This window comes from Amblyomma mixtum, chromosome 9 (assembly GCF_055824585.1).
Source record: "Amblyomma mixtum isolate Tamu chromosome 9, ASM5582458v1, whole genome shotgun sequence".
Lineage (NCBI taxonomy): Eukaryota > Metazoa > Arthropoda > Arachnida > Ixodida > Ixodidae > Amblyomma > Amblyomma mixtum.
Genome location: NC_143020.1, coordinates 65,839,456 through 65,865,827, shown reverse-complemented (window position 1 = coordinate 65,865,827; position 26,372 = coordinate 65,839,456). Strand labels below are relative to the sequence as shown.

Below are 26,372 nucleotides of genomic sequence, written 5' to 3'. Positions count from 1 at the left end.
AACTCTTTCCAACTTTTATTCGGCTCTGAGTTCGTGTTGCGCGTCGCTGTTCAAGAATTTACAGTACCGTTGGCAAGCTATACATAGCGATCCAGTGCGGCTGCATACAACGGCATGACTAGCTTAATCACTTCTGAAATTCGAAGTACTTGAGCTCCTCGCCGTGAAGGGCCATCAGGGCGGAGCCATTTTTGTCGTCTTCCAAAATCTTCACAATGCCTTTGGCAACGTGCTCAACACTGAAACAAAGGGCAGAAAAGGCAATAGAAGGTGAACATCTGATACTCTCACTCAGTAGAATTTACTGTACATTGTTTGGAACTTTCAAATAGCATGAAAGAAGGATAACGACCACAACTAACTGATCTTTAATCGGAACGTTGCTGATTTTCGAGCTTTCTTTGCGCCAAATTAGGCAAACTAAGAGCAACAGCTTTTTCAATTCGAAGCGTTCTTATTCACACGAGGAATGATACTCGGCTTTAGTCCATCCTAAATGTTCTTCTGGATGAGGAAAACTTCGCAACATATTTCCTGTGCCCAATATACGCTCATATATATTCGGTTGCAAAAACACTGCATAAATCATGAGTGTTTAAAAGGTTGTCAAATATTTACTTACGCGGTTCAAATACCGGAGGTTGAAGGAAATACATTAAATTTAGAGCCTATAGTCAGTGCTTCACCACCAACACAAAACGCGAACGCTGATTCCGCAGGCCTTTGGATCTTATAAACAGCACATCTTTCAGTTTTTCCACTCCCAGAATGGATATTCGGAGTAGGTCGATTTTGCATAGATATTTTTAAAAAAAAACAGCGCGAGGAAACAAACAAAAAAGAAAAACATGCAGCCGCCGTCAAAAGTCAATGGGAGGCGATCTGTCTGAAAAAAAAATTACGCAGAATTCAGACAGTAACAGTTGAGATTTATGGGTGCATTGAGTAATTCGCCCAATCGTAATTAGACTGCATATATATATATATATATATATATATATATATATATATATATATATTCAAAGATGCATAAAATAAGGGCGATGAAATAAAATTTTATCGCTAATGCGCCTTTCCATTTGCTTTTGACAGCACCTGTGATCAGCGCCATATTCTTCTTTGTTCTGTGTTACTGGCTACAAGGGCTGTTTTGCGGTGTCCTCTCTGTAGAGAAGGAAATGACGTAAGACAAGCAGGAAATGACGCGGGACGTACGGCAAGACGCGTTTGTCGTATTCCATGGCCACGGTCGTGCACTCCTCCTTCGTTTTGCAGAATGAGGATATGCCCCACCACAAGGGCGTGTTCATCGGGTCGGGGCAGATGCAGTTCACTTTGACGCCGTGGCGCTTGAAGTACAGGTCACTCTGAGCCACAAGAAAGAAAGAGAGGAACATTACAACTTCCAGTTTCTTAGCTCATCTACAATCCTTCGGAGTAGAGGGAGCAATACAGGAGCATTTCAGGCTGAAAAACATTAGCGAAAAACAGCTGGATCCCACAGTCTTTCGTTTTCAATATATTTTAAGGCGAAAGCCTTTTTAATGGCTCATACTTTCGTCCGTTAGCAGAGGGTTTCACATCTTTGGTAGCGTTTGGCTTGTGTTAAGTCGGCAACTAAAAAAGATAGAAGAAAACGAATGGTTGCTTCAGATAGAGGAGGAAAAACATGAACCTAGAAGCCACGCTTGATGACTAGATTAATTAGCATATTAATTACAGTCAGAAATGTCAAAACTGCGTCGAAATAGCGCGGACGTCGGTATAACCAGGGGAAAGGTTGGACGTCGCATCCATCGAAAGTCGTCACGGCATAGTGAAAATTGCCGCCACAGAATGGTCGGAAGAGCGTCGGATTTGTGTCAAATTAGATGGAAAAAATGTGCAATTAAGCGTAATTAACACAAGATTCTCGAAAGATGTATAATTTGGGTATCGATATAGGCACAGGAACGGTGTGACGTCACATCCACCGGAAGTTGTTACGGCATAGTGAAAATTGCTACAGAATGGTCGGAAAAACGTCGGATTCGTGTCAAATTAGATGGAAAAATGTGTAATTAAGCGTAATTAACACATAAGATTCTTGAAAGATGTGTAATGTGGGTATCGATAGAGGCACGGGACCGGTCTGACGTCACATCCACCGGAAGGCGTCACGGCATAGTCTCCTTGGCTTTCGCCTCTCAACACATTAGTTGCCAAAGTGTCCTCGCAATTTTTTGAAATCGGGCGCACTGTTACACAAAAGTGCGCTATTTTTTTTATTGGGGAATCAAGCCTGCATCATCATCAGCCAGTCATCTGTTCGAGCAGCAGTTTCTTTAAAGCGATATCTTGAAAGCAGTTTCGACGTCAAAAGTATGCTTCCACGTTTTCTTTCGAATGATGCGATTGCATTGGTATACGCACACCCGCTGTGCAATTCATAATTGAATTTCTTCCTGGTGCTATTCCCGTTTCGGTTTCATCAACCGAACGATGGCTATGACGTGTAAGAAGTGTTTCAGTCACATTAGGCACGAAAAAAACTGCAATGTATTCTCTGGTGCAAAGTTTCAATTCACTACAACGCTTAAGCCAGCCTGTTTGAAAAATTGGAACGACTTCAAAAGATGTTTCTCCCAAACTAATGTGCCGCCAATACCTTGGCTATAAAATTAAGAAACTCCAGAGAAGCATTGCAAAGCAGAATCAATGACTTAGACTGGCAGAGCAGAACGGTGAGTCTAAAAATAATATGCAGAAAACGAAAGTAGTGGTCAATAGTCCTTCTTTAAAAAGAACAGCTGTTTACGATTGGTAGCGAAGCGCTAGAAGTCGTAAGGGGATACGTCTACTTAGGGCAGCCAGTGACCGCAGTTCCGAGTCACAAGAGCGAAACAGCTAGAAGTATAAGAAAGGGGTGGAATGCATTTGGCTGGTTCTCTCAGATCATGAATGGTAGCTTACCAATATCAATCAAGAGAAAAGTGTACAACAGCTGTATCTTACTGGTACTAACCTAATGGGCAGAAACGTGGCGGCTAACGAAAAGGATTCAGCTTAAGTTAAGGACAACGCAGCGGGCTGTGGAAAGATAAATGATAGCTGTAACGTTAAGAGACCGGAAGCGGGCAGAGCGAGAGTGGGAACAAACACGGGTTAATGACATCCTAGCGGAAATCGAATAACAAATAGACTTGGGCAGGGGATGTAATTTGAAGGCAAGACAACCGGTAGTCCTTAAGGGCAACGGAGTGGATTCCAAAAGAAGGCAAGCGTAGCATGGGGCGGCAGAAAGTTAGGTGGGCGGATGAGATTAAGAAGCCAGCGGGGATACGGTGGCCGCAACTGGCAAATCACAGGGTTAATCGTAGAGACAAGGGAGAGGTCTTTGCCCTGCAGTGGGCGTAGTCAGGCTGCTGCTACTGCTGACGATGATTCATTTCTTAAAAGCTATAGCGGATAGTAAACACGAGTGAAAGCGCACGAATTTGTTGCCAAACATGTAACAGTACACAGTACTGTTTTTAACGTCCTTTGGTTAGTTATCTGATGCGATACACAAGTAGAAAAATAAAATAATTAGATTTTCAGGCGATAAGGCCTGGAGAAAATTACAGCTCACTGTCGCCAACACTACAGCTGGTACTACAAGTAAGTTGGATGGTGAAGACACAAAGAAGAGAAAAATGCTGCACGAATATGCACATTTACTATTTCACGCTAATAGTTTTAAAAATTGTAGTAATATTTCTGGCTGACTCTTCTGGAAAATAACTGGCGTTGATCAAATAATGAGTAATGAATTTTAATTCATCACCACAACCACCAAAACAAAAAATAAAAGCATCGAACCGCCAATGAACTTGATATTCTAGTTTACGCCCGATAGTCAGACATCAAGCGCACCGGATTGTTCGGTTGCTCGATGAGTGACAAACACGCCTTTGTTTGTACTTACCCCGAAAGCCCGAGTCATGGCCACCACAGCGGTCTTCGATGTATTGTAGGCAGGGATGGGCTCCATAACCAGCAAGCCTGGACAAGTGTCCGGGTTTCGAGCAACAGATAAGGCGGGCGAAAGTATCATTTTACTAACGTTATTTCATCTGCAAACAGAACCCTTGGATATCTGAAGCGCCATTTACGTCACGCAACAAAAGAGGTCAAATTACTCGCTTACACATTATTGGTAAGACCAAAACTAGAATACGCATCCCCCATTTGGAGCCCCCATCAAGCATATCTAATCGATGCACTTGAAGCCGTGCAAAATCGCACCGCTCGTTTCATTCACTCCCAATATTCATACAAGTCAGTGTGTCATCCCTGAAATCACTGTCCAACTTACTAAGTCTTTCTTGCCGTCGTCGCGTCGCAACCCTATCTCTTTTTCATAAATTTTATTACAGCTCACTCGATCATGAACCATACATCTGCGCACCTCCGCCGCGCATATCACGTCGCACTGTTCACCCCCTTCAAGTTACTCGTCCACGTGCCCGTACCGTAACCTTTTCCACCTCCTTCTTTCCACGAGCCGCGTCAGACTGGAACGGCCTCTCCCACTCCGCTGCTGCTATCACCTGCCCATCACTCTTCAACGCCAACATTGAACTTCATATGTCATCGTGAAAAAATGTAACAATTTTTGATTACCCCACCCCTTATGTAATTCCCCCGAAAGGGGCCTTTAAAGGGCAACTGCAGCACTTTTTTGAGAATTTCGCGACATTCAAGGATACAGATCTTTATAGGCTGCAGGTAAAGCATGCCAAGTGTTTTTTCACTAGCATTTAAAATAGTGACGTAATCGACGATTGAATTTTGCGCTTCTCCTGAATGCACCGGAGAAGTGCAGGGAAACTCAGCGTGACGTCATGGAAGGTATGATTTCAAATTACCGCTGTCGTCAGCCACACCCTGCCCTGACGCGTTAGACGCTGCCAAACAACTCTCGGCAGGGTTCGCCTTCGGTGGCGTTGGTTTTTTTCCTTCAAAGCACGCGTTTGTGCGTTGGAGATGTACCCATACCTTCGATGACGTCATCATGCGCCCCCCACTTGGCGTTGTGCGCTGCGGAAAAGCTGGAATGGCGTCCGGATTTAATTCGGCGATTACTTCCCTATTTCAAGTGCTAGCCCAAAAAGACTTCGCATGCTTTACCTGCAGGTTTCACACATTCGACCCTCTTAAGCTCGTTGATTTCTAAAACCTATGCAGTTTCCCTTTAAGGTAAATAAATGAAATGAAATGAAATTAGAAGCTACAGCAAAAGAAAGCCGACATGTTAACTCTTCAACGAGGAAATCGTACATATCTGACATCCGAAGAAACTACCAAGGAGGCTGCAAGCTCTAGGAGCACGTCAGCCTATCTATAAACAAGAAACAAGAGAACTAACTCAAACATGTGTTCCCCGAGATATGCCTTGCATGACTGCGTGAAGGGCTTTTTACTTTAATTCAGTATATCGGTATAGCATAATAAATCGATATAGCAACTCAATATAGCAACACATAGTAAATCGATATGCAACCCAATTGGTCATTGATTGGTGACGTCATTAGTATATCGAATTGGTGATTGGTGACGTCACTCATTTTGTGACGTCATAATTAACTAGTCACATCACTGTTTCATCTGTAACTCAGTAATTAATGAGGTATCATAAAAATAATTAGATATTTGGAATCCTCCAATATTAGTAGAACAGGTTTAGACACAAAAATTAACTAATCAAGTTAATATTTAGTTATGGTTATGCTTATATTTAATTTCTTATAATTAACTAACCGATAACGTCATGAACTTATGGATATTCGTAACGGTATGGATGAGTAGGACATGTTGGACACCAATATTGTCTAATTAGGTAAATATTTACTTATGGTTAGGCTTAACATGACGACCATGTCGTCAGCACTCGGCAGCTCACAATTTCATACAACGTGGCGACCGGGCACCTACCGCCTTAAGGAAAAATGGCCCTCCAAAAAGTCGAAAAACTTGTTCGACCCAAGTTGTTCAGAAAAAAAATTCAGAGGGCACTTTGACTGTCTAAAGTGCGTAGAGGCGAAAGCGTTTTCCGCACCACTTTGACTGCCTCTGTCGCACTGGCGAAGTTGCTCGTTACTTCAACGTCTTCCAGACGGTGGCGGCATTTTTTTCTCACGCTTTGTCGCAGTTTAGTCTTTTACGAAATTGTGCAAATTTGGGAAGTAAACGTGCGGTCAATCGCTAAAATTTGATTTCCTTTACACTGGAACACAGCTACAATTATAGTTGATATTTTAAGACCCATATATCTGTCTCACCTGCGATGGAGGCAACGTTGATGATGTGTCCACCTTTCTGCCCGTTGTCCGTCCCCATGTACTTCAAGCCGAGCAGTATACCACAGAAGACAGCTTGCTGCAATGTTTGGATTGAGTAAAGACTTGATTTCATTGTCCACAACTGTAGCACGAAGGTGTCAGCGCACAAGGGAACATCTGCCAGGTATCACGAAAGCACCACATGTAGCATGAATCAAATCCTGTAAATAGTTATTTTCGCTAAGCTCTAACAACACATGGCTTCGCGACTGAGCTGCATGAATATTACTGTGTGGCAAAGAAGGTGCCGGTTAGGCCTAACACTTTTTTTTTAACAAGGGAAGTTGTTCAGGCTGCCTGATCATACTGGTAGAGTCATTCGCTTTAACTTCTATGTGTTTGGGCAAATAATTACGAAGCGCCCGCGTCATCACGCGAGGTATATCATCACGAAGAGGTCGCGTTATCATTAAAAACGTCCTAAAGCACGTCAAATGTTCCGATCCCCCTTCATCCACCCTCTCCATCCACTTTCACCGCCACGTAGGCCAGACTCGCCTCGATCCCATTACCACAGCAAGCGTATTCTTGACTGAGCCCACTAGTCGTATAATGCGTATTACACTTTCACTGGTTAGATGGGTCACACTATTGCTTTCGGCAACCCGACCAGAGGTCAGAAAGCGTTGGGTCATTACCACCAGAGTAGCTTGTGAGAGGAGCATTGACTGATGGATATTTTCAAAGAAGGCCAAAAATAAATGTTCATTCGTGAATACGCTCCTCAAAATCAGCGGGTGTTCATTAGCGATTTCCTAATCGTTTATTCACTGCAAACGGACAGGTACAAAGATTACGGTGACCTTAAGACTGACGTAAAGAATTAGGGTTACACAGTTCGAAAAATTTGGCTCTGGTTAAATCTGGAGTAAAGCGAGTGCTCCGCCGAACCGCCTACTTATACCGCTGCGACACCTCTCCACTCTCCTCCTCTCCACTCCTCCCCCATTCGACACGGCGCATGCGCACAGCTGTTGCAGCTCGGTTTCGCCGGCGCGCCGCACCGCCGGCAGCAGCAGTGGCTCCGCACCACGTGACCAACCGGCTCAATGCCACGGAGCTCAAGGGGTGCCACGCTGAAGGCTCGAAGAGCTGGCGTAGTGTAGCTCTCGCTACATAACCAAGGCCACAATGCCGCCAAACGGCTGAGTTCTTTGCTCCATCTGATATCGAAAACTGATGTTGCAAATTCAAACGAAGATATACCGTCAGACAACGATGGGTTTTAGTCAACGGAACGTAACGATGTTGAGCACAGGCACAGTTTACTGTTCTTCAAGTAGCTAGCTCCTCTGGCGTTTTATTTATCGTTTTGTATTTCCCCGTAACCATCAGCTACACCCCTAAAAATAGTACGTTAACGAAGCTGATCATGCGCCACCACGTACGCTTCCGATAACTGCCGTGCATTGGAACAAAAAAATGTAGAACTCTACCAGATAACCTTATGTAAACTAACCGACAGCGCTGATCCCAAGCAGAGGCACAACGTTACAACTCCACCGTACGGGGCTCACGCATGAGCCCATTCAGCTGGGCTATTCCCGGCAGCCTGAGTACTTCCCCTACGCACTCCACTGAGAATACAAATGGGTGGGTGGCTCAGGGCTTTACTGCTGTGTCTGGAGGCACGCGATGGTGAGTAAAGAGAGGCGGCACTGGGCCCGAAGCCGTCCGTGCTTCCTCGCCTACCCCCCCCCCCTTTCCCTTTGAGAATAACAGTGTCGGCTCATGGCACGAGGTGGTAAACATGTTGGGATAAACACTCCCAACGCACAACGCTTTTTCTTGGAGCGTCGATAGAGCAATAACGTACGGTATTAAAGACCGGAAGCTTGGTTCTGGTGCATTACGCCGTAGAGCTTGGTCTGGTTTATGGGGGTTTAACGTCCCAAAGTTACTCAGACTATGAGGGACGCCGTGGTAAAAGGCTCCGGAAATTTCGACCACCTGGGGTTCTTTAACGAGTACTGACATCGCACACGTTAGAATTTCGCCTCCATCGAAATTCGACCCCCTCTGACGGGATCGAACCCGCGTCTTTCGGGTCAGCGGCCGAGTGGCATAACCACTTAACCAGCGCGGCGGCTTATTACGCCGTAGAGCATTAGCACATATGAGCTCACGCCGAGGTATGCAACGCCGAGGTATGCATCATCAAAAAAAAGTAGTCGCACGTCGTTAAACTTTACAAAAAAAGCACAGGGTGGAAGGGAAGCGGCTATTTTCTCTTCCTTATGAAACTGTCACTGATTTACTTGTTGCTTGCTTTCCGCATTTTTATCCCATCTTTGTGTGAAGCACGGCAGCCAACTGGCATCCAGGCCCATCTCCCAGCCTTTCATTTCACGGTTCCCTTTTTGTGGCTTTGCTAATCATCGCTTGTTTTCTTTTCGTGGGCAACAATTAGATGTTCATGAAAACTCACCATATTGATTGCGAAGATCTTCTTCCACTTTGCCTCTCCCTCAATGCCAGCATTGTTGACCACGATGTCTAGAGCACGAAAGTGAGCTCTGGTTTTGCAGAAGCAATCTGTGTGGAAAGAAGGCAAAATATGGTATCAGGAGTTGAGATTTCGCAACGGTCAAAGGGGTCTGATGCACTTACAGAGCCGAAAAGCTGTTAATATTAGGGCTGTGTTTTTTTCCCCCGATACTTATAAAATGCATGGTTCTTTATCAAAACCTTCGAAATTCTGTGAGTGGTGCAAAAATTGCGCCGTATTTTTTTTATACAATAAAACATGCTTTGATGAGTTGTTCTGTGCCGAAGGCGTTTCGGTGCTGACCATGAGGTCACAATTTCAGTACATGGCCTTGAGAGCAGTATTTCGAAGAGGGGCAATAGATTTGTGCGCCGTGATTTCGATGCATGTTAACGTAACTCCAGATGATCGAACGAATCCAGAGTTTGCTTTCAAGGTGCGACCAGAATACACATATATTTAGTACGTGAAAATTTAGTAACTGAAAGCCCCATCGAAAACGGTTGATATTTTTATTCGCAAACTTATGATCCAACATATTCATGATGCTTGAGGATGGAAGCATATATGTGAGGTGCGCGTCAAGAACAAATAGTGGAGGTGACAAGGGAAACAAACATTATCGTAAGAATTTATGTACGTATATTGTGTTATATATTGTATAATGTACGTGCAGAATATTCAAGTGGGTGTATATATTTCTTTGTATTGGCTCTTTATTCTTGTATATAATTTTGTTTTATTTGCCCCTCCGTAATCCCTCTGAAATGAGAGCTGACAGTACCTGTAAGTAAATAATACATGTGTTATCTATATACAACCTCCAAAAATCGTCAACTACAAAAACTGGTCCTCATAATGAGGTTTATATGGTACAAATATTCCCTGCTTACACTTTCATTTCACGCACGCACTTCATTTTTAAGGGTTTTTTCGTGATGGTAACTACTTTTTCAAAGAAGTGTGATAACTGTGTTCTATATAACTACTGTCATTCTAAAGAGATAACCGTTTTGATTGAAGTGACTATGTTTTGTTGATACTCAGTGATGTAGTCAATAGAGGTGGATAATAATGCATATTTATTAAATAGCACTGTGGTCCAGATAAGGATGCAATAATTAGAATGCAGCCTTATCTGGACTGACCAAACTCAAAGTAGCAAACAAATTGCGCTAATTACCGAAATGTGTCACTTAGCAAATGCTCTATTTTTTACGCCCATAAAAAGGAACTATTTGCTTCTCCTAATATGAATCCCTTACAGCACTCTCACAAATTAAACCTCATTATGAAATATGAAGGAAGCATCACAAACACCACTTTCAAAAGCCTGTATATTCTTAGAACTTTATAAGTAACCTATTCCGTCAAAAAAAAAAAAGAATTCTGGTCAATCCCCGTCTCTCGTACAAATCATTCTTTTCAAACTACAGTTCCACGGGCCCAGGAACTTTAATCCCTTGGAGGAAGAGAATATTAACGTACATAACGTCTGGATGGCAAAGTCAATAAAGTTTGCAAGAACGTGATTTCGGACTAGTTGGCGTGGCATACCGAATGAAACAGCATGAGGAACCGGGACAAAGAGTAATAATGAGACAAACACAAGCGCCGGTTTGTGTCTCATAATGTGCCTCATTTTTTGTTTTGTCTTCCTCGCACTGTTACGTTTGTTATACAGTTGATAAGTTCGATGCAAAGTAGCATGGAATGTGTCTGAAATGAAAGCCCTTTGTTCCTCGACATGATTATGATAATTAACTACACTGATATATTTCACCTCTAACACTGCTCGCGTCTTCCATCTTAATCAAACGGGAGTTGAGCATAAGTCAAATTGAAGCTTCTTATTCGTTTTGTCGAGGGAAACAGAAGAAGGTCAGCATGGATTCTCATAAAAAATTAAGTTTCTCATGAAGCACATTTGGAGCGAAACAAATTACAGACTCTAAATCGATTCCTTCATTATCAGCAGCACAATCAGCCCAATTACATCAACTGCAGGACAAAGGCACATACCCACCAATTAAATCTCTCCTATGCCAGCTGCGACAGACCGATTCCAGCAGACTTATCTTTCTTCACCCCGCCTGTCTGCAGCCTTCTGCAAAGCTAGACTTCCCTCGGAATCCATTCAGCCACCCTAAAGCGTCACCTGTTATCTTTCATTCGCATTATATGTCCAGCACTACCCGTGCCCACATGTCCGTGCCTTTACCCATTCTGCTCACTGGCCAGTCCACGCTACACCTGTCATTCTCCTTTCAATAGCCCGTTGCGCTGTCCTAAACCAAACTTTAAGCCCTTGTTGATAGCCTCCCAGTTTCCGGCCCTGAATCGAGTACTGGCAAGGTGTAAATGTAGTACACTCCCTTCCTTGGAGATGCTGGTAAGCGGTTATTCATGGAATGAGAGTGCCTTCGAAATGCGCTCCATCCAATCCTTACTCTAAACAATTATTTAACTCTTTTGGTCCGGAACAGCGGTTATTACTTGCTTTCAGTAGTTGTATTCCCTGACAACATCCAATATGCCTCGTTACCTATCGGAAATGTTGTGCTCTTTTGATACTACTGAACATTACTTTAGATTTCTTAATATTATTTTTATACCACTGTTCGGTTTGCCTTTCTAGATACTTAATCGTGGTGTACAATTCGTCCCCGAGATACCTAGCAAGGAGATGTCATCAGTGAATAGAATAGCAATCAGGTATTTTCTTTTAACTTTTACCTGAAACTTATCGAAATCCGCTTCAGTGAAACCCACCTCTAAACGCCCGTTGAATAGTGCTGAGGAGATTATGTCGACCGGCCTGACACTTTTCCCGGCCGGGATTTTATCACTTTCCTGTGGAGGGCTACGGTAGCTTTGCCGATGAGGCAGGCGCTTGTTATACATTAATACGCTTCGAAGCATAAGCTTTCAGGGCCGATTCCGACTCATCGAAATGGTTATTCACTACATTGCTTATCGATTAATGCCGTCGTACCTCCATTGCCACAGACGTGAAAGGCAGTCTCAACTAAGAGATGACAGCGATTCCACCCTCTTAGTCTTGTGCTTGACATACTGGTATATTGGGCCAGTTGGTGTCGCGTGATTGAAGACTGCATGATGTGGATAACGAATAACCGAAGTTACGAGACTTAAGGGTAAGTTATTAATATGTATATAGGAGGGCTGAGGCCGTAGTAACTTGGGACTTCATTACGTTTCTGCAAGAAATGGTACAGTCTTTGTCAAAAGTAACCAGGCTGCACGGTTTACTTCTCAGTCGTGTAGTAAAGCTATTATGGCAGCCCTCAAGCTCTAAATCTCTGTATGGTAAGAAATTCCCCCGTCCTCACCTTCAAAGAACTTTTTGATCTTTAGGGAAGCCGTGAGGGCTCTGTTATACGAATGAGAAGCAAACCATGGAGCCTGGTTACTTTTGACAAAGACTGTACATTTAGTAAGAGTTGTTTTATACCGGTCTAAAGAATATTTTAGTCTCATGGGAGCGTATGCATAGTATAAAAACAGTGGCGAAAGCAGTGCCCATGCATCATATTTTTATTACGCGTGCATGCGTTATATTTTTTTAATTCTTTGGTTGGAGGAAAAAAATCTCACCCTCAAGCTCCTGGTCGTCCGTGACGTCGCACCTAAAGAAGATGCAGCTTTCCTTTCCATACTTGTCCTGGAACTCAGCAGTCGTCTGCTTGCCCACCACGTAGTCCATGTCCAAAAGTGCAGCCTTTAAAAACAGTTCGCGGGAAAGGTTTTAGTAAAGAATACATTTCAGGAAGCACGAATGTTGTAGGGATGTGCGTGTTAGCGCGAGTTTTTGGGCGAGTGTTAGGAGAGTGCGTGGGCGAGTGCGTGGGCGAGTGCGTGGGCGAGTGTGTGTGGACGAGTGTGTGTGGACGAGTGTGTGTGGACGAGTGTGTGTGGACGAGTGTGTGTGGACGAGTGTGTGTGGACGAGTGTGTGTGGACGAGTGTGTGTGGACGAGTGTGTGTGGACGAGGTGTGTGGACGAGTGTGTGTGGACGAGTGTGTGTGGACGAGTGTGTGTGGACGAGTGTGTGTGGACGAGTGTGTGTGGACGAGTGTGTGTGGACGAGTGTGTGTGGACGAGTGTGTGTGGACGAGTGTGTGTGGACGAGTGTGTGTGGACGAGTGTGTGTGGACGAGTGTGTGTGGACGAGTGTGTGTGGACGAGGTGTGTGGACGAGGTGTGTGGACGAGTGTGTGTGGGCGAGTGTGTGTGGGCGAGTGTGTGGGTGAGTACGTGGGGGAGTGTGTGGGCGAGTGTGTGGGCGAGTGTGTGGGCGAGTGTGTGAGCGAGACTTTGAGCAAGTGTGTGAGCGAGACTTTGAGCAAGAGTGTGAGCGAGACTTTGAGCAAGAGTGTGAGCGAGACTTTGAGCGAGACTTTGCGTGAGTGTTTGGAGGCGGGCAGACATGAGATATTTAAAGAAACGGATAAAAGGGCCTTAGAGTGTGCTCTATTGCACGTTACCCATTACGGCTTGCTGCTTATTAAAAGATGACGCCTAGGAGCACCAATTATGAGGAAATAAAAAAATACGCATACATCAAAAGGGTTTAGCTCTCTGCATATATATCTTTTGTGGATGCCTGCACCACTTTCTATACATAGGCTAAAGAAAAACGGGGAAGGCATAGCTATTTGTTTTTCTTTAATGCCTGGTAAATTCGAGCTGTACATTTTCGAAATGTCTGGTTGCCAACTTTTCCAATTATCCGTGTTATAACGCAAGTATGCATTCTACGAAGTAGTGCAAAAACTTCTTGGCTTAAGTGCTGAATAGCGTGTGCAGGACTTTTTAATAGAACCCTAAAAATGGCTTCACAGGATGCTTTTAAAGACAAAAACTTCTAGAACAAAATCCACAATTCACTCACTTTCACTTCTCTGTGAAAGAATAGTCTAGTTTTGTTAACAGATACATTCGACCCCATTTTGGCTACGGACATGCTGCCCTTAGAACATTGATTGTGAAAGCTATCATGTACGCGGCAGGCCTTACGCTGCCCCCAGATGGAGAATGCTATCTTATTTTATTTACTCCATACTGCAGACCTTCTTCAGGCCCAAGCAGTGTGGTAAAACGAATAATACAATAAACAATGCATCAGGCAACGGAAAAAGGAAACAACGAATCATTCCCATCTGTTATAGTTCGGGGAAAAAATGAGTACTTGAATACATCCGTCCGTGCAAAAAATGAAGGGTTAGTGAATTCGGATGATCGTGTCGAGTAAGCCTGGAGGTTGAACGAACCAGATAGGATGAAGGGTTTATTGCTAAATCTCCATTAAAAAGCATGGAAAGGAAAGGCAATCGAAGATTTGTCTTTCGCTACTCAAGAAGCTCAATGCCATTATAACTCAATATTTGTGAGGAAGAATCATAGCGAGAGAATTCTGAGTGGATAAATCGCACAGCTTTCCTTTGTACCCTTTCAGGACATTTTATATTTTGTTTAGTAAACGGGACCCAAACAACGCATGCATATTCAAGTTTAGGTCTAATTAGTGAATAATAAAGGATAGGAGCATGTTATGTTTTTTTTGTTCTCATCCATCTGAGAAAATTGCGCTCGAACCTGTGGCCTTTTTCCGTCAAGATTTAAAATGTTCAAAATTAATCGCTGAAGGAATTAGGGAATCGGGAACAGATCAATAGCCAAAGGCAGACAGTGCCCCCGCTGGGTTTTTGAAACAAGGAACAACGGCATTTAGTAAGGAAATCAACGAGCGCTGTTTACGCCATTTAAACTGGCGTTGAATCCCCCAGCTGGCGTAGGCAGGATAAACATCAGCTGTTGTAAGCATCTGGAGCTTTCTAAGTAGCCGAAGCTTGGCTGAGTACATTGTCAGTGTACACAATACGCTTGCGCGAAAAAAATCAATAGGCATCCTGAATAGTGATTGCTATGTTAACGGTAAATAAAACGGCAGCTGGCCATTTTTTTTTTTTTTTTGCAGTGTGCACTGAAAGAGGGCAGAACATTCTTGAGCGCTTTTCCAACCTCGTTGAGCCTAAGTCAGTAGCTGTGTCCATAGGGTAAGGATGAGACAGAAGACAGAGCGGATATGTGATAACGGTTTGTGGTTTTTCTGCGCTGGTTTAAAACGACAAGCATTGAACGTTGCGCTAACGCAGGGTACTTTCTAGTGAGCATCCACAAAAGATATCTTCCCCCTTTTTCGAAAATTGAATGCAGTAGTAACGTGTTACAGCTTACTACACTATCGGAAATGATGTTCATAACAAAGCGGATCCTCTACTTAGCTGCACCTGTAAAAAAAAATCACTGCGTTGTAGGTTTATAGTGAGTTCACGCCGTGCTAACTCCTGCGACGCTATTCCAGATGCGATAATGGACAAACATATAAACTATTTTTATCGCTATCTCCTCGCCAGATCTGCGCAAAACACTATTCGTAAGGAAGAATCATATATTTTAAAAATCTCAGTGATCTTAGGAAAGCAGGCAAAATATGTAGGTGCTAATAAGTTTCTGGATTTTTCTTTGTGCTGTTGCCTGTGGGTACTTGTTTGCGAAAAGTGGCATCGACCTCATCTGCTGTCTATGTATGAATATACCCGAGAGGCAGATTGCATATTCAAGAGAAAAGTAGAAGTTACCTGAACTGGTTTGGTTTGGTTATTGGTGTTTAATGTCTCAAAGCAACTCAGGCTATGAGGGACGCCGTAGTGAAGGGCTGCGGAAATTTCGACCACCTGGGGTTCTTTAACGTGCACTGACATCGCACAGCACACGGGCCTCTAGAATTTCGCCTTCATCGAAATTCAGCCGCCGCGGCCGAGATCGAAACCGCGTCTTTCGGGCCAGCAGCCGAGCGCCGTAACCACTGAGCCACCGCGGCGGGGCTTATCTGAATTGGAAAGACACAAAAACTGAGCTTCATCGGCTGCAGAGGAAAAGCCGTTTGTTTAGATAACGTAACTGTCTTCGCAAACTTGTCTGAGTGGCCGTTTTGTCAGAGCCCTTTCAGAGATAAGTACTTATCAGAACAGTGAGCACACAAACTGCCAACCTCATCAGGCCATAAGTGTGGCGTGATTTTGATATCACTGTACAAAAGAACCGTATGTGCACGGGTTGTAACAAAGTAGGTTTCTGTTATGCAAGCGCAACCGCAGAGGTCTCAAAGCATGGAATGGAAGATGTTCTGTCTAGTCGCTTGGCGGGCAGCACTTCATTGACTACGAATTGTCAAAAATGCTAAGCTGGGGCAAAATCGGTCTTACTGTTAAAACCAATCAGCTTACCTTGCATCCTTTTTCAAGGAGGAGGTCCACGATAGCCTTTCCAAAACCTGAAGCAGCACCAGTCACAAGCGCCACCTTTCCGTTGAGATCCTTCATGATCAGGGTCTGAAGTAGCAGCCCGAGCCCAGGAACCTACTCCGTCGTCGCGAGTCTCAAAACTCTGAACGCCTCGATGCACCAGGGCCTCCTTATACGCCAAACAACGCCGCGGTCAGCGAACTGAGGACCTAGAATGGGCCCCAGAAAAAAAACAACCATTTGCAAGAAACTTTGCTTTGACCAGCTGATCGGGCAAGCCCGCCCTATGTTATGCATCCCTGCCGTGTTTCAACAGTTTTTCCTAGCCCCCGTGGCATCTGACAAAACAAGGAAAAAAAACAATGACAGCGAGTACAGCGTTAGCTCTTTTCAAGCTTTCCTCCTTTCCACTTGCCTCTTTCTCATGTTATGCATGCTTGTCGTGTTTCCACATAGCCCCCGCGGCATCTGCCAAAACAAGGAAAAAACAACGGCAACGAATACAGTGCTAGCTCTTTTCGAGCTTTTTCCTATCCACGTTCGTCTCTCCCTGTCTGGTTGCTCTGCATCGGAAAACAAACATCCGCGCGGGTGTTCATACTGTCCAACCGCATCTTCTTCGGCACGATGCGGCCATCTAAACATGCGCTCCTGTGTTTACTGAACAGATAGAAGGAACCAGCAGTAAGGGTGCCTTGTGTAAGCAGCAAGTCGGATGGCAAAATTATCGCTCCTATTCTTGGCTGCTCTGTGCTCACGATCTGTTCACTTTAGTCAGGGAACGCGCTGCGTTTCTTCGCAGACGACGTAAATGACCAAGCACGTGCCATTTTTACGACTCGAGACTGATTTTTCGGAATCCCCACCGGCTGTTTTTTTTTTTAAGGCGTTAGCATTCGAACCTTGATTAGCTCTAGAAGTGTCCGGAGTGCCTCGGGAGAGAGGAGGCAAACTGCAGATGGGGAAAGGGAAATAGAATGGAGAGGGCATGAGGAAGTGGTAGAGGGTGAATCGGCCGGAGGCGATGGGTGGCGAGAAGGAAACCGCTGTCGCCAATCAGAGTCGAGGGGTGGGGAAAGTGGCGAGGGGTTACGACATGGAAATGGAAAAGTGGAGACGGGGTAGGATGCGTCACGTGATTGATAGTCTGGATCAACCACCCTCCACCGACGGGGGAACACTGATGCTGGCCCATACTCTGTAGCATGGATCCCATTGATCATCTGTGACTTTGCTTTTACCAAGCTTCCAGGCGTCCCCACTCGCCGTGAAATTCCACTTAGAGATATACGTCTAGCCTGGTGGTGGTACCGCGAATGTATGTGGCTTTTTGTGAAAAAAAGAAGTCAGGAAAAACTGTAGAAAACTTATACATAACCACTGAAGAGAGTTTTAGCCCACAAGGAAGAAATCTGTGTGATGAGTGGAGTCGTGATAACATATGGGATGCTTGTTGTAGAAACAAAGATACAGCTGTAAAATACCAGACAAAAAATTAGAACTGTGTGGGAGAGGGAGTTGGAGTTGAGAGGCTTGAGATACCGTTCCTGTATTTATTATTAATCAAATGAATGAGGTTCATTGAACCATGGAAAAAGCTCATCAGCCATTTGTGAGTTTCATGTCAGCTCAAAGGTCTGGCTTTGTGGTCTAAGTCCAACGGGCCACATCGAATGCTACCACCCAGCGCATCGTAAAACATCCCCACTGTAAATGCAAAATCTTGCTGCTCCATGCAGGCATTTTGGTTCAATGCTGTGTCTGAGTGACGTCACGCTTAAAACTCTTGCAGCTACGGCAGTTTACCGAGCGCTCCCGCTGCCCGCTGTATTGTAGTTTGTGGCATTGTTTCACTGTGTAATATGCCGGGGTCGCTCTCTTTTATGGTGTATAGTTTGTGGGGGTTTAACGTCTCAAAGCGATTCTGGCTATGAGGGACGCCGTAGAGGAGGGCTCCAGAGATTTCGACCACCTGGGGTTCTTTAACGTGCACTGACATCGCACAGTACACTCTTTTATACGTGGCGATGTTTCCTAGACAAAAAGGCGCACTCGCAAGAATGCCGCGCCCGCCCGGAAACATGTAGTGAAGCCGAACTGTCAAAATTAGGTGTTTTGTTTTTTCGAGGAAGCTGCCGGAGCAACCCAGAACGCCGATGTGCCTTTTTTTTTTTCACTTCTCGCTTCTGTCGGTCGGGAACAAAATCGTCCGAGATCCCGGAATTCGTTTCGCAACGGAAGGCGTCCTGTTTTCGCGGCTCGAAAGCGACATCATATTATCGCTTTCAGCATGCATGCCAACGTGACGGGGCAGTCAATTGCGTACAAAACCTTTGTTATCACTTGCCACAATGAGTTGCAGCAGGCGGCCGGCGTGCGCTGACTGGGAGTGCATCGGTTTGAATCACGCACGGGATGTCGCTCGCGTTGCACGCTAGACTGCGCTGTTGGTACAGTGACACGCGTTCCCGTGTTCACGCTCATAAATCTCATGACTGCACATGTAACGACATTAAATCAGTAATCGTGGCACCAACTCCGAAAATTACGACGTGCGCAAACTTAAGATATTTGGCATTTACTGTTATTTATTGTGCGCGTGTGGCCTTCATCTTTTTTTGGCGCTACCATATTTCCACTCGGCTGTAGCAGCAGCATTCTGATTGGCGGATTTCACACAGGCATACTGCGCATGTGCAGCACAGTCCAACACGCACGCGTGTTCAGTCAAGCAATAAACGGTGAAAAGATTCATAAGAGTGACTTGAGTGCATTGTATATGAATTGCGAGCAATGTGCATCAACTTCGTTGCTGCTATGCTTTACGGTTTATGGGGTTTGAAGTCTCAAAGCGACTCAGGCTTCGAGGGGCGCCGTAGTGAAGGGCTCCAGATAATTTCGACCGCAGAGGGGTTCTTTAACATGCAATGACATCGCACAGTACACGGGCTGGCCTCTAGCGTTTCGCCTCCATCGAAATGCGACCATCGCGGTCGGAATCGAACCCGGGTCTTTCGGGTTGGCAACTCAGCACCATAACTGAGCCACCATGGTGGCTTTTGAAGCGGAAGCTTCACTACGGGACCTCGGGCTTCAATCGCGGACCGTGTAAATTTGACCTTCAGTTGAGTTAGAAGTCAAACCGTGAAAAAGAGAAATTGAATCAATATCCATGACTGGGAGTCGAACCCGCGGCTGTTCAAACAGATATCCATTAAGGGCCGCTCAGCGAGACCACTAGGCTGTCGCCACAGCCAGCACGCCACGTGTTACACTGCACCACACTCTCGCGCCGTGCATTGGAGAGCGTCGTCTTCATCAACTTCCACCTGCTCCGTCCCGCAGCACTGCCTGCTCACCGTCGTCTTCTACGCAGCACAAATCCGTGCTTTCGCTTCGATTCGAATGTAGTAAACACTCTCTGTAGTTTTCTTTTTGCTTTAGCACTTCTGTCGAGCTTCTTTCATGAGGCGGTCCATGTGCTAATTGGCCCACAGAAAACTTTCAGTCCTTCCGAACATGCCCTCAATCGCGCTTCTGGCTTAGGGAGCGTAGGGAGCGCAAAGGTGAAAAAGAATTCGCGCTCGCTATACATCTACTGAGTGCTCCCACTTATAACAGTACACTTGCATGCCCAACGGCATTGCAATGGTTTTGCACATGCGAGATTAAACTGGATTAAATCTGTAAAATATTAGGTCGATGAAAACCATAAGAAAGAAATCTAGTTGATGACAGATATGATCCAATAAATAGAGAGGAATAAATGAAGGGGCACTAACCTGAAAGACACAAGCGTGGAATTCCAGACGTGTCCACTTCTGCCGCAACGGCCACCACGTGTGAAGACAACGCCCAGTGGTCGCGATGTGTCGCTCCGGTGGTTCTTAGCACCTGTCGATGAGAATCGTGAAACGCCCGCGATAAGGATGCGTAGATAGACGCGCCTCACTTTATAATGGCTGCACAACGTCGTAGCATTGACCGACAATGCAGCAGCACACGGCGAGCTGCAAGATAACGACACCGCTGAATCCAGCGAGTTTGTCCTCGTGGACAGTCGCTGCTGCCAAGTGCTGATCAACGTTAACCGGATTCCTGCACTTAAAGGGCAACCGCACCACATTTTTGAAAATTTGTCGACATTCAAGGATTCAAATCTATATGAGCTATAGGTAAATCATTCCAACTGTTTATGCATTAGCATTTAAAATAGTGACGTAATCGACGATTGAAGTTTGCGCTTCTCCTCAATGCACTGGAATAGTGCAGGAAACTTCAGCGTGACGTCACGGAAGGTATGATTTCAAATTACCGCTGTCGTCAGCCACACCCTGCCCTGACTCGTTAGACGCTGTCAAACAACTCTCGACAGGGTTTGCCTTCGGTGGTATTGGTTTTTCCTTCAAAGCAGGCGTTTGTGTGTTGGAAATTTACCGATACCTTCGATGACGTCATCATGCATCCGCCGCTTGGCGTTGAGCGCTGCGGAGAAGCTTGAAGGGCGTCCGGATTTTAATCGGCGAATACTTCACTATTTCAAGTGCTAGCCCAAAATGACTTCGCATGATTTACCTGCAAGTTTCACACATTCGACCCTTGATGTCTAAAACTTATGCAGTGTCCCTTTAAATGCGCACTTTTCGCGACAGGTAATGACTTTCATTACCGCCACCGAGAATGGCCACGCATGCTGTAAGCGCTATTTTCTTTTCCTTCACAGCCTTAGTATTACATCACTACATACCGTAAAAGGTACGAGGGGGTACCCAAAAGAAACCGGACTTAATTTTGTTTGAACTTATTTGTTCCCATTTTAAGCACAGACCTTCAATCTCCTTCAAAGTATTCCCCACTTGCAATGATCCGCTTGTCGAATCTTTCATTCCATTTTTCAAAACATTGTTTAAATTTATCTTTTGTGATGCTTGACAGTGCCTCCGTCGTTTTTTTCTTCACCTCAGAAACATCAGGGAAACGCTTTCCATTCACCTATTTTTTCATTCTAGGAAACAAAGAAAGTAGCACGGGGCAAGGTCGGGAGAGTATGAGGGTTGAGGAATAGGGGTCATGCCATTTTTGGTCCAAAATTGTCGTAGAGACAGGGCTGTGTGAGCAGGGGCATTGCCATGATGGAAAAAACCAGTCACCCGACCGCCACAAATCTGGCCCCTTCCACTGCACACTGTTGCCCAATCTTTTCAAAACATCCAAGTAGAAAGCCTGGCTAACTGTCTGACCCTGCGGAACAAATTCTCAATGGACGACTCCTCTCACGCCGAAGAAACAAATCAGCATTGTTTTGAGGTTGGTTTCACCTGACGAGCTTTCTTGAGGCGAGGTGAATTTGAAGTTTTCCATTGGAATGATTGTTGCTTTGATTCAGGATTCGATTCAGGAACACTTGAGTTGTCCCCATAGCATCGTCCTTGTACGTCTTTCTTAATATTTCAAGAGTTTCCATTGAACTTTTTCCGAGCAAAAATCAGAATTTCACCGGCGCACGCTGTTCCCGAAAATCAGCCATTGCAAAAACGACATTCACACAAAACAGTCGTCACTCTAAAACTCTGCCTAAACTAGTCTGACCTCCTTCAACGACGGCACTCGGCTTACTGACTCTGGAATGTTCGTTCTATGCGCTCCTAGTGGCAAAACGTGGTACCACAGAAGCTTTGCCGACCAAAAAATTTAGTCCGGTTTCTTTTGGGTACCCCCTCGTAAGTAGAATATGGCGGCTTCAACTTAAAATGCCCATCGCTATCGCGTTAAGGCTGCCGTCCACCACAGAAGACGGCGTCTTAGTTGGCGTTCGCGTGTTGAGGAAATACGGATTGGTCGCGAGAGAGTCATGACGTCACAAGTTTGGTTTGGTTTACTGCGGTTTAACGTCCCAAAGCAACTCAGGCTATGAGGGACGCCGTAGTGAAGGGATCCAGAGGTTTCGGCCACCTGTGGTTCTTTGACATCGCACAGTACACGGGTCTCTAGAATTTCGCCCCCATCGAAATTCAGCCGCCGCGACCGGGATCGAACCCGCGTTTTTCGGGCCATTAGCCGAGCGCCATAACCACTGAGCCCCAGCGGCGAGACTGACGTCAGAAGTGGAGCTGCGGAATTGAGTGATTAAATCATTACGCAAATGGTGATCATGAGATCTCAATGTGACTCAAACGTCATTATGGCATGTAAGAATGTAGAAGAAATTAATTGGACATAACTTCACCAGCGAAAGAACGACACACGAGGAGAAGAAGAACACAGGACAACGCTGGACTAACAACTGAAGTTTAATCGGGAAACGGCCAACCTAGGTCACCAGAAGACGCATGCGTATCAGACACACCAAACAAAACAAACAGATACATAAGTGGCAGATCCCCGAGGAGATGATACACGCTCCAACACTGGCAAACAACAAAATACAGATAATATGCCTATCAATCTTGCACGAGCACACTTCTGCTTAGGAAATTAGCTTCCTTGCTAGTGAGATGCAGGGACGGTGCACTGATGCATGTGTCACTGCCTTGCAGCCTAATATGTAATGCCTCAAGGATTTCCCTCTCCTCCCTGTTTTTCCCTTTTTCCGATAACAGAAATGTTGTTAAAACTTGGAACACATTTTTTACAACTCCTGCAGTGACGTGGGAGAGTATTTTGATCTGACGAATTTTTCAGAGAATTATTATGTTCGCGTGCCCGGTCATTCACACATCTGCCAGTTTGGCCCGTGTAGACTCGACCACATGACAGGGGTATCTTGTAAACGACCCGTGTCGAACAAGCAACGAACTTGTTAGCATGCATAACAGGTTCGTTGCTTGTTCGACTCGGGTCGTTTACAAGATACCCCTGTCATGTGGTCGAGTCTACACGGGCCAAACTGGCAGATGTGTGAATGACCGGGCACGCGAACATAATAATTCTCTGAAAAATTCGTCAGATCAAAATACTCTCCCACGTCACTGCAGGAGTTGTAAAAAATGTGTTCCAAGTTTTAACAACATTTCTGTTATCGGAAAAAGGGAAAAACAGGGAGGAGAGGGAAATCCTTGAGGCATTACATATTAGGCTGCAAGGCAGTGACACATGCATCAGTGCACCGTCCCTGCATCTCACTAGCAAGGAAGCTAATTTCCTAAGCAGAAGTGTGCTCGTGCAAGATTGATAGGCATATTATCTGTATTTTGTTGTTTGCCAGTGTTGGAGCGTGTATCATCTCCTCGGTGATCTGCCACTTATGTATCTGTTTGTTTTGTTTGGTGTGTCTGATACGCATGCGTCTTCTGGTGACTTAGGTTGGCCGTTTCCCGATTAAACTTCAGTTGTTAGTCCAGCGTTGTCCTGTGTTCTTCTTCTCCTCGTGTGTCGTTCTTTCGCTGGTGAAGTTATGTCTGATGTACACCAACTAGCCCACATGGGTTCCTTGTTACAAAATTAATTCGACTTGAAAGAAAATTGAGGTAATTAGATTGGAATCAAACCTGTGGCCCTTTGGTCACCAGTCAAGACACGCTACTCCTTGGCCATCAAAGCACATTCGTTCGACTTGGTTAAAGGGGTAGGCATGTGTTTTTTAAGGTAAATAAAAAAAAAATTAAGGGTAAAAAGAAAAATGATCAAGTAAAAGTGCACGCGCAGTATGTAAGGCGATGTCAGTCATTACTAACGAAGGCATGTTGTCATGTTATATGCCACAGAGCTGTTATTACCACGTAAGTTATCAGTTTAGAAATTTGCATCTTTGCTGGAAATACATCTCTGGAGAGAGCTATATTGTAGATGTATCTCTGGTACAAGCAAGTCAAGTGTGCATTTAATAGGCCTTAGTTGATGATTGTTAATGGCACACGCTATGCTATTACGAAAAGAACTAAACGCATCATAGACCTCACTTTCACTTTCCAGTACTTTACATAAAAGTTATGTGCATCATCAACTTATGATGACTTGCGGACTTAGCTCCAATGTGTTTGTATCAGTCTAGACTGAAGAGTAGTTACTGTGGTCTCACTGGAGTTTTGAATTTTCCAGCTTGGAAGAGATATCGTTTGGGTACGCTTAGCTGTCGTTCTGCTAAGCAGAAGTATCGCTAAGCGGTCGCTCATATTTGATGAAAGTGTTCCTGCTGTGATATCGTGTTCAAGTAAATTTGTTACAAATAGATTCATTAGCATAGAATAATTTATTATGCTTGTAGTAGTCTGAATCATGTTTCTAAAGCCACGCGAGGAGAGCACTGTTTGAAGAAAGTTTTTAGAGCGGGATGAGTTAAGCAAGTCTATATTTAACTCACCCCCTTGTAATAATGTGTAGTTGTTCTCGTTTGTAAATTCTAGCATTGTTTCAATATAACCAATAAAACAATTCACACTTGCATGTGGCGACCCATAAAAAAACAGTGAAAATGTAGGGCTCACTAACAACTGCAAGAGATTCAATGCAGTCGTTAATCATGTGAATTGCTGAAGGAAGTCATAGTGAATGCATTCCGTAATGTTCCTTAATTGCATTCTTTAACTCTTTAATTGATCAATTGCACTTCTCCACCCCGCATTCCCCATCGGATAAAAGAATGTATTAAAATTTGTGTCCGTTTTAACATCACATTTTGCTGCAGATCATGTTGCTATTGTCATGAGTAAATCAAAAGAAAATGTAAAGATTTTCACAATAGTAGTGAACATATCTTCTTTATTAGGGCATGATCTAATGTTAAAACTGAAACACATCTGACCTCTCATGTTTCCAGATATCGCGAGATTGTTAACCTGAGAGATTGTCATGCCATTCTGAAGAATGAAATTGGACTCCTTGAAAGATGTGCTTTTTGAATCTTTCCGATGTCACATTCAATTTCTACACGAAGAGCTTTAGCCGTTTCATGTTTGCAGCCATGATTTTACCATCACGAACCCACACAAACTTTCACTTTTGTTCCTTTTTCTTTTGCTTGGCTAGGATTAGTAGCCTCTTTAGAAAGGGGCAAAAGAGTTCATTAATGTATTCTTGCTTGGAGTCATCAAATCTTATGTCTCTGTTTGTGAGGTAAATGTTCTTGGCTTTTGCGAGTATACTCTATCGCGCTTTACACGGACTTAAATTGGATGACTGTTTTTAGAAAGGATAGCCGGTGTGTTTTCCTCTATTTGCTACGTAACGCCTTGTATTTCTAGGTTCACGTTCCTAAGGTATTGTTCAAACTGAGCTGTTCGTTTTTCAAGCTCTTTATTTTGTTATCCTAGTCTTGCAAATTTTACTTGAATGTTATCTTTTTCAGTGCTAAGACTGGCATCTTTTTTTCGAACTTTACTGGAAGGTCACTCTTTCAGCGTTTCATGGTCAGCATGTGCATATTCAAGGCTTTCGGTTAAACTCTTTCAGAGCGAGGGCGCTATTCCTCGGGGTACAACTTCCGATTTTCGATGTGGATGAGACAATGACTTTGAATGCCTCACAAGGTCAAACCGAACTTAACTGCGTGGTGGTATGGCCCAATCTATGGTAGTTTGACCACGACATCATATGACTGCGACCATTGGGCTCATGACCTTGACCTTTGACCTTGACTACTGCCATCGACCTTGACCTTGACATTTCATTTGAGACAGTGAACATCATGCTTAACAGAGCTCTTGCTGGTATAAATCGGTTCAAGCCACGTAAACACCAGCCATTTTTTTTGCTCATTGCGTAGCTCGCAGATTTCACTTCTTTTATCCCTTTTAAAAGATGCTCAAGTAGTCTTCGTTTCTTGCTGAAGCTTTTGATTTTTAACTGAGCGAACTCTTGTCTATCTCTTCCTTCAACTTTTCAAGGTCTTTCTCCCTTGGTGTGGGTTTCCTTTCGGCGAACAAGGATGTACACAACTGTAAACAGCTCGGCAGTTGCGACTGCTAAAATCACGATAAACGATTTAGAAAAGTTTTTACGACCACTAACCTGCACAAAAGCAAACAGTGTTCAGGAGATGCTCGTTCCGGTGCAGTGACGTCAGGACTGATGCTGCAGATTGCGGTTTTCAGTGCTTTGGTGGTCTTTACCCGTCGCTTGAGCAGGCACGTGCGTTACGTTCATCCAGCGGGCTTCCAGGGTTCAATCTGCTCAAGAGCCAGCAGCCTTCAGGCGATGCTCCTTTCGTGTTGTCGCCGATGCCAACGAAGAAGGATATGGCGAGAGCAGTGCGCA

The 26,372-nt window shown here is 44.6% G+C and overlaps 1 protein-coding gene across 1 annotated transcript; it reads right to left on the bottom strand.

The window, feature by feature from the left end:
- On the bottom strand, positions 1 to 26,372 carry LOC149329412 (15-hydroxyprostaglandin dehydrogenase [NAD(+)]-like). Its single transcript, XM_089562211.1, has 9 exons — positions 26,127 to 26,372; positions 19,964 to 20,075; positions 16,164 to 16,390; positions 12,469 to 12,592; positions 8,791 to 8,897; positions 6,303 to 6,399; positions 3,947 to 4,023; positions 1,216 to 1,367; positions 1 to 239 (listed from the first exon to the last, which is right to left on the bottom strand). Exons 3-9 carry the CDS (start codon positions 16,257 to 16,259, stop codon positions 128 to 130), a joined length of 765 nt encoding a protein of 254 aa, XP_089418337.1. The 5' UTR covers positions 16,260 to 16,390; positions 19,964 to 20,075; positions 26,127 to 26,372; the 3' UTR covers positions 1 to 127.